Source organism: Centruroides sculpturatus, unplaced genomic scaffold (assembly GCF_000671375.1).
Source record: "Centruroides sculpturatus isolate CEXI.00-Female unplaced genomic scaffold, Cexi_2.0 scaffold52, whole genome shotgun sequence".
NCBI lineage: Eukaryota > Metazoa > Arthropoda > Arachnida > Scorpiones > Buthidae > Centruroides > Centruroides sculpturatus.
Window position 1 is genome coordinate 328,632 of NW_019385745.1, and position 10,098 is coordinate 338,729.

The following is a 10,098-nucleotide window of genomic DNA, read 5'->3' on the forward strand; positions in this document are numbered from 1 at the left end:
TTTTTATTTTTATATTTTTTATATTTATATAATTAATATTATTATCTTCTATATTATCTAATATTACATAAATTATATTTTATTCTGTGCAACTTTAATAAGAAATTCTTTGCAAGTTTATGCATATTGCAAAACTATTGCAACATGTAGGCCTATAGCTAGATATAGCTTATATAATATGCTTATATTATTCTTAATCAAGAGAAAAATTCCAGAAAGACGTTCTCAATAAACATAATTATATATAATTAATTAATTTATCTTAATAAAATCTAATTAAATTGTTGTCTCCTGCATAAGTTTGTAATTATATTTTCTATTTCTAATTGAGTAGAGAATCATATGTAATTAGCTTATTGCACATAAAACTTGCATAAATTCATGAAGATTTCATTTTTAATTATCTTAATATAAGTAAAATTATTATTTTATTTAAATTTTATATAAAATAGTTATACTTTATGCATGCTGCAAGCTTAATAAGCAATTCTTTGTAAGTTTATGCATATTGTATAAATAGATAGATATAATATGCTTTCAAGCGTAATATAATATCCATAATAAGAGTGAATTATGTAATAATATAGTGGTATCCGTAAATTAATGTATAATTTACATAGATAAAGACTAAGATTTTAAGAAAATTCTTACAAAAAAGCATAATTTAATACAATTTTAAATTATCCAACTATATATTGTTTAATTTATAATAAGAATTTTGATTTTAAAATCATTTTTAAAATAACTATATATATATATGCACAAGCTATAATTTACTTTTTATATTGTTTATTAATTAAATAAAATACTTTCTACAATATTACACTTTTAGCATTTTTCAATTATTCGATATTCGTAAAGTAATATTATACGCTTTTATTTTTATTAAAAATATTCCTCTATGTCTAATTACTTGTAAGTTCCATTTAGTGTAAGAATCCAATTAATTAACGGTTGGAATGAAAACAATTTTATTCTTTCTTTACAGATTGAACATTCTAACAACGGTACAGTGTATCTTCGTGACGTTTCATCCTCAACAGCAGGAGAATACAGATGCGAAGTTTCTGCAGATGCTCCCTCCTTCCAAACAGTGGCTGCTGACAAAACGATGACCGTTTATGGTAGGTAAAAATCATCATCCCCCCTACTGTCGTCCAACCAAAAACTAGAAATCCAACCGAGATGTTGACTCAACCGAATCCGTTTTTCTCATATTTGTTTAATAAGACAATCCGTTTTCTTAGAGATCTGCTATTGACAGTTCACCACTTAGTACTTATGATATCTTGCCAACTTTCTTCTCACCTAAATAATGACTAGCTTAAGGTTGTCTTTATTTCTATAAGGGATCATCTCTACTCCTCTTCTGATATGGCCATTGACTTTTTCTTCCTTTTTTCATTTTTTTAATATCAAGAATAAGTAGCAATTCGATTATCTTACTAGAACTCTATGATTATGATGCATTTTTCTTTATAAAAGCGTGATATTTGCTGAAAAATCACATTCTTTTTACTAACTTGTAACGGATAAAGCATATTATTAAGTGAATTCTTTTTCTCTTCAATAATTTCATTTTAAAAATATTAAAAAAAATTAATAATAAATGTTTATAGATAATGATACATTCTTTTTAACGTGAATTTGAGTAAAAAAATTTAATTAAATTTTGTAAATTTTAAAACGAAAATGTGTGTTATAAATAGCCATTAAAGTTCGGATAATGTAAAGAAAATCTTTTGGAAATTCTTCATTGAATGGTATCAATAATCAATATCAGAAGTATAGGTCATCGAATAGGTCAAAATGATATGTTAATCGATCAAAAAGCATTAACCTGTTTACTTAGCATTATGGTTTTTCTTGTTTTTTTCTCCCTCTGTGTTTTTTTTCTTTTCAGAATATTTGTATCTTCTAATTCCTTTCCTTAGAACCTATGTTAATTGTTACTAAACATTGTATTAATCATTTTATAAAATTTCTCATTCTATCTTACTATATTCCATTAATTACTAAATATAATTAAAAATTTCGCGAAATTCTATAATATTTTTTTCATTTTAATTATTTTCAAATTATTCCAAAACATGTATTTAATCAAAATTTTGAATTGTTCTTTATATAATCTGATTTTGTAATTTTTATAAAATCAATTTTTAATTCATTTATCTTGATAATGCTAATTGTAATTTACATTAAAAAATTTGGAAAATAAATTTATTTTATTGAAAAATGTATATTTTTCGTTTTCTGTTTATTTTTTTAAATATTATACATTAGCTTAAATTCTAAAATTAATATATATATATATAATTTAAAAGTCTGATTGAAAATATAATTTACACGTAAATATAGCAACATTGTGTGATTTAAAATATTAATTTATTAAATAAAAATGTTTTAAATAAAGTAGTAAATTTCTACACAGACAGAAAAAATTAATTTGAAATTTTTTCAAATGCAACAATTCAAGTAAAAAATTATAATTTCAAGCTTAATTAATTAGATATTAAAATATCAATAATTAAGAGTTAACTGTATTTTTTAAAAAACGTTAAAAACATCTTTCATTAAATATTTAAAATAAATTTCTGATTATTCCGTTATTCTACTCTACAGCATCCTGCTCTGCATCCTCCCAGATGATTTAGAGCATCTTATATGATACATGGAAAAACAATATTGTCTCTTACAATCTAATTTATATATATATATCTGTAAAAGAATAATGAATAGATTAATTTATAAAAACAGTTTAAAATTTTTTATTTTTAAATATACGAGTAGAAATTATATTTTCCATGAATATGTTTTAAACGCAGAAGTTTATCGAATTATTAAATATCAAAACAAAAATTATACAAAGAAAAATTTCTTATTGTAAACAATTTTGAAAGAAATTACATTAAAATAAATTTTATTCATATGTAAATATATTTTATAAAACAAGAATAATTTATTTATATAAAATGAGAAGAATTGTAGAATTTAAAATAATATATTTTATTATTTCAAATATTTTTCTGTTATTTTTTAAAGTTTTTGTTTGTAATTTATATTGAAAATTTATGAAATAAGTTTGTTTATATTTTTAAAAAATATATTATAAAATTAAGGCGAATTTTACATGGATATTTTCAAAATAAACATCAGATAAAATTGGTAATATTTTAACTCTTTTATGCGTTTTCTACAATTAGGAAAATACATTTCCTAAATTAAGTTTAAAAATTATACAAACTAACCTTGAAAATTAGTACCAGCACTTGTTATATTTCAATGCTTGGTAAATTATGGAAAATTGTAAAGAAATATTATTTAAATAATAATTAAATTTAGATTAAATTAATATTAGAAATTTATTATATATTCTAATATATTAAAAATCTATAAATTTAATTCACAATTTAAAACATAGCTATCTAGTTAAAACTACTAAAGAATAGGCTATATTAAATTTCTATATAATTTAATAGCATTTTACTTAATTTATGAATACAAAAGAATATTTAGATAATAAAATATAAATATATCTTTATACTTTAAGAAATTATTTTAAAAAAGTATAGGTACCATCATTAAATGCTTTATTTACTGTTTGTAGTAATTTCTATAGACGTGAACGAAAATTAATTTCTTAAAAGTGCTTTTAGTTAATTCAAAATTACGCTAGTCACACTTTATTTACTAACTCATTAGTTAACATGAAAATGTGCAGAAGGCTTCTTCCCTCTTTTCTCTTAAGTTTGACCAATCAAAGCTTGACCTTCAACTCCGTATGTCCATCAATCATACTAAGTTCTTTTCCCTTCTGAAGAGGTGTAATATCTGGAGTACCTCAACAGGATTTCTCAGAAACATCAATTTTAATATTAAAATAGCCGAGAAGTGAATTTTCAATTTATTTCGAGAGAGCAACTTTCCATCTCCAGTTTAATTTATTCATAGCAGATGGTTTCAATCATGTTTACTGCAAGATAGAATAGAAAGAGGAGTGGGAGATACGAAAATTGCTCTGATGGGATAAAGAAAAAAAATTATATATATATATATATAAGAAAAGAACATGGAAAATATTCTAAAGGAAACTATGCTTGATTTTTTATATATATATAAAAAAATGTAACTGCTTTTGTTAGCATTTTTCGCTTTTAAAAATAAAGTAATTTATGGAAAAATTTAACTTATTCTTCAGTTAGTTTACGTATAAAATATTATTTTTTTAAAAGAAAATTGTCGATTATAAACTGATTTAACTGAAGTTATACTTAACATAATTTATAAAGTTAAAAAGCGAAGTAAATATCATTTCTTTTCGGCAATTTTTAACGCGAAATTTAAATTCTTTCTCTTGAAATTCCTAACAATAAATCTGATATATTACAAAATATTATAACTTTATCCGTGTTTCAAATCATTTTGAAGTTTTTTAGACGATTTATTATTTAAATATATATTAGAATCGGTCTATATTTTAAAACTTTTTAATTGCTAAAATATATATTATTAATAAGTGAATTAATTTATTATTAATCTAAAAGATTTCTAAATAATAGGAAACAGTAACAAGCACTAATAAAGGGCAATTAATACGATAAATTTTTATCGTAATAAACAATGATTATCTATTCTTTTCTTACAATCCTTTCAATCTTTTATTTTCTTCTTTAATCTTTACAATATCTATCTTCTTTCAAACAAATCATATATGAAAATCCAAACTTTTATTTTCCTTCTTCAAATTACAAATTTTTGATTTCTCTCCTTCAATCTTTACAAAACTTTTATTTCTCTGACTTAATTATTATAATTTTTCATTTTTTCTTATAAGCTTTAACAATCTTAATTTATCTCATTATATTCTTACAATGTCTTATTTTTCTCTTCAACGCTTAAAATCTTCCATTTATTTTTAAAATCTACATAAAGTTTTAATTTGTCTCTTTCAATCTTTTCATCTTCACTTCTCTCTTTCAATCCTTACAATCTTCCATTTTTCATCTTATAAACATTTAATTACGCTCCTCCAATCCTTACAAAAATCTTTATTTTTCTCCTACAATTCTCACTATCTTTTATTTCTCTCATTAATCCACAAATCTTTCATTTCTTTCCNTATATATATATATATAAGAAAAGAACATGGAAAATATTCTAAAGGAAACTATGCTTGATTTTTTATATATATATAAAAAAATGTAACTGCTTTTGTTAGCATTTTTCGCTTTTAAAAATAAAGTAATTTATGGAAAAATTTAACTTATTCTTCAGTTAGTTTACGTATAAAATATTATTTTTTTAAAAGAAAATTGTCGATTATAAACTGATTTAACTGAAGTTATACTTAACATAATTTATAAAGTTAAAAAGCGAAGTAAATATCATTTCTTTTCGGCAATTTTTAACGCGAAATTTAAATTCTTTCTCTTGAAATTCCTAACAATAAATCTGATATATTACAAAATATTATAACTTTATCCGTGTTTCAAATCATTTTGAAGTTTTTTAGACGATTTATTATTTAAATATATATTAGAATCGGTCTATATTTTAAAACTTTTTAATTGCTAAAATATATATTATTAATAAGTGAATTAATTTATTATTAATCTAAAAGATTTCTAAATAATAGGAAACAGTAACAAGCACTAATAAAGGGCAATTAATACGATAAATTTTTATCGTAATAAACAATGATTATCTATTCTTTTCTTACAATCCTTTCAATCTTTTATTTTCTTCTTTAATCTTTACAATATCTATCTTCTTTCAAACAAATCATATATGAAAATCCAAACTTTTATTTTCCTTCTTCAAATTACAAATTTTTGATTTCTCTCCTTCAATCTTTACAAAACTTTTATTTCTCTGACTTAATTATTATAATTTTTCATTTTTTCTTATAAGCTTTAACAATCTTAATTTATCTCATTATATTCTTACAATGTCTTATTTTTCTCTTCAACGCTTAAAATCTTCCATTTATTTTTAAAATCTACATAAAGTTTTAATTTGTCTCTTTCAATCTTTTCATCTTCACTTCTCTCTTTCAATCCTTACAATCTTCCATTTTTCATCTTATAAACATTTAATTACGCTCCTCCAATCCTTACAAAAATCTTTATTTTTCTCCTACAATTCTCACTATCTTTTATTTCTCTCATTAATCCGCAAATCTTTCATTTCTTTTCTTGCAATTTTTAATTATAACAAACAAAAATATTGTAAGGTATGTAACAAAATTTACCTTCTTTTTCAATAATAAAAATACAGTTAAATGTTACTATTTTTAAGTTCTTTACAGTGAAGTATGTCTCATAATTTAGTCTGTAATGTGCACTAAACATACAGTCTCCAATTTACACCCTAGAGAGACGTAAAACGGACGAGTATCTTGATTAGCAAACCTTTTGGTACAGTTGATTCTTTTCCCAAATGTATCATAAGAGACCATATTGCTAAAAATAAAAATCTGCCATTTCACTGATTCACTTCAACAATTACGGTTCGGGTAATCTAAGCGAGACAAGTACTTAAAGCTGTCTTCGCTTCCTTGATTGACAATTAAATCAAACCCTTTCATATATGTAAAGAATCTATTCTATAAACTTTATAAAATTCTCTGGAAATAAATAAAATTCTTTAATGAACTTTAACTTTATTATAAATTAAAATATAAGTCGAGTATGTGACATTTATTATAAATTCTAATTAACTTTATATTATATTTACCATATCCAAGCATTATTTAAATTCTAGAGAGTTAAATAAATTAAAAATAATAATTTAATTGTGTTTTATAACAGAAATTTATGGATAAAGAATTATTTTTAATCTCTCAAATTCAAATTTTTAAACGAATAAATTAAAAATATTCTTATATATATTAAGATTACGATAAAAATAAGCAAAAAATATTTTTTCAATTTAATATAAATTAAAATTTAGCATAACTTTATAAATTAAGAAACTCACTTATATATCTAAAAATTAATAGTATTAATGATTAAGAATTTTGCTTTAATAACATCTTATTAATATATTATAAATTCAAATTACACATGAGATAAAGAGGTAGAGAGAGATAGAAAGAAGATGCCTTTACCACTTTTCTTATTAAGTTTCATTTCGTAGCTATAACTCATCACCTGTCTAAGAACTGTACCTAATATTCGAATACTTTCGTTTTCCAATATTGCCAATTTTTCTACCGTTTCCGTGGAGTTTTATATGAAAGTGCGTTTTTCTTATGTCCCTCCCTTTATTCTTCAACCTCAGAAACAATAGTTTTGATTGATGAGATAGTGTAAAGTATCCGGTTGAACCAGAAAGTCGCACACATACACACACCAGACATATGGAGAGTTAGAAAGACCAGCTATTTCCAATAATGGCAAACTGAAAAGGAAAGGAAGCGAGATTAAACTGCTCTTCCGAGGTAATAGGAGGTATGCGTCTCTTCCATTCAATCTTTCTTTCCATTTTTTTTATTTTATTTTATTTTATTCCTATCACCATTGCTGTTATCTTGTCACAACGCCACTTTTGTTTCAACTTAAATGATTTTTGATCATCTCAGTTCATTTTTTCCTTCAAAGTTAATTTTTTTTATTTTATAAAAATTGAATCTTGTACTTTATTCTAATTGTAAAGAAATTTTTAATTTATTCGTCATAAATTTTGAGTTTGGGAAAGATTCTCAAGCTCTAATATAGAGTGCTGCGTGAATTCATCTTCTGCATCCATAAAATAAAATTGACAGTAAAGTAAAAATAAGAAATAAATTACAAAATTTTTAATAAAATATTATTTTTAAAAATATTTAAAATTATTTCTAGTGCTAAATAATTGATGAGAAGTGACTATACGCTGTGCCACTCGTATAAATAAAATATTACTCTCTAGATAATAATAAATTAATATAAATAATTTGTTTTATGTAACTGAAGGATAATATTTTTAATTAAATATCAAAAATTCCCCTTTCATATTTAATATAAATATAATATTTTGTCTGATTTCATTTTCGCAAATGGCATTCTCTAAGGTAAAAGCAACAAACAGACACACATACGCACACACCAAAAAGAAAAAAAAAACCTCAACTAACTACAGCAATCCAGTTTAACATGCCATTGTCAAGCTCAATTTATGTGGCTCTTCTCTGAGAACGAAATGACCGGTTTGTTTGTCACTATCCACTTTGCTTTAATTTGATTCCATTTACACCAGCCTAACTGTCGACTAGGTAAACTAATCACTAATTTTTCTTTACTCTACTTGCTTTAAGTAAGTTGTAAAGCTGAAAATAAAATTAAATAATTTTTAAGATACATAATTTTAATTAAAATTAGTGTATACAGTAAAAAGATTATATCTGTGTAACATAATCTTCATTGAGAAAATTTATCAATGAAACAAGCATACAATAACTTGTAATTTTATCACGATCCTGGTTAAAGTGAATACAGTCGCAAGGCAAAAATCGTTGAACCATGAAACAACGACATATGTTCAGTCTGTCCAATTAAACAGAGCGATAGAAGGAAGAAACATGGATCGTGACACGAATACCCAATCATCAGAATTGTTTGCCATATTTATTATCTTAAACTGAAATTTTTTCTTCTTCTCCTCCTCCTCTTCCTCCTTCCTGGTTCTTTCTATCTCTTTAAGTGAAACTAATTACACTTAAAATAGTTTAAATCGATAATTCATAACAATTAAAGTAATTTTAAACTTAAACTGTGCTAGATAATATGAAAATTAGTTTGCTAGATCTTCGATAATCACTCGAATGCTTAAAAATTAAAATTACAAGTCAAACTCTGAATTTTCAACGAAATACATGAAGTACTCCATTATTGCATCGGTATAAATAATACTATAAACGAAATTTTTAAACTGATTTTTATTAATTTAAACAATTAAGATAATTTAACTTTACTAAAATTTTAAATTTAGGATTATATTTTCGTGAACTTTATAAATTTTGTTGTTTTATTTTTTCCAGGAATTTCGTGTCTTCGTTTAATTTCTTTAGACGTTCCTGGTTCTGTTGCGGTAGGAGAAAAAGTTAGATTAACGTGTGTTTTTGAATTAGAAGGCGATCTTTTGTATTCTGTAAAGTGGTATAGAGATGCTATGGAATTTTATCGTTACGTTCCAAGTGATAAACCGCCCGGTCAGTTCTTCCCTCTTCAAGGAATCGATGTCGATGTAAGTAGGCATAATGATAATAAACTAATATAATTTTCTATAAAGATAAAACATTATATATATAATTTTTTGATAAATTTATTTTTAAAAAAATTCGCTTTTCAAGTTATTTTATATGAAGTTAAAGATGTCAGACCAAACTATATCTGACATTGCTTGTAACATAGATTGGAAATCAATAGTTTACTAGAATAGCCGGAAGCATGGTATTAGAATTCCTTAGACACCCTGAAAGTATCTAGTCTTTAGTATACTATTACTGATAAAATATCAAGAAGTTTAGCTCCTAGATTTTATTATTTCCATAAATTTAAAAATGTAATACAACACATTCATTGAACTAAAGAATTTTAATTACACAACAACTTCTAAACTTATGAATTGCTGTAAATGCACATACGAAAATAAACGTATAGAAAGATAAAGATTTTAATGCTTGAGAGAATTTACTCTCTTTGATATTGTTTTCTAAAATTTCTAATAAAATGTACTAATTAATTTAAAGTTATCATTATAATCAGTAATTTGAATGGAAGTTTGAAATATCGTCTTTGATGAATTACATAACAACAATCTTTTAATTATTTTCTAAATATCTGACAATAATTTTGTAATTAGTAATTGTGTGGCACATTAATTTGTCAAGGAGATAGATATTGTTCATTTCTTATTATCATCTACAATCAAAATTTACATTATAGCCTATGTTATTCTTTATTTTATTAATAAAAAAATTCCAGAAATGCAAAGATAATTATGTACCTTTAATAAATTTAACTAGTTTTTATTAAGATAAATTATCCTTTCCTACATACATTTGATAATTATATTCTTAATGAGATAGAATATTATATACAACTATTTTATTATATTTTT

General features: G+C 23.3%; 1 protein-coding gene across 2 annotated transcripts in view; it reads left to right on the forward strand.

Annotated features, from left to right (window-relative positions):
• LOC111641718 overlaps window positions 1-10,098 on the forward strand; it is a 181,317-nt gene that overhangs the window by 157,516 nt on the left and 13,703 nt on the right. For both annotated transcript variants that reach the window (XM_023387926.1, XM_023387927.1), the window contains exon 2: window positions 9,017-9,222. In XM_023387926.1, coding sequence (XP_023243694.1) covers window positions 9,017-9,222 — 206 coding nt within the window. The remainder of the gene's footprint in view (window positions 1-9,016; window positions 9,223-10,098) is intronic.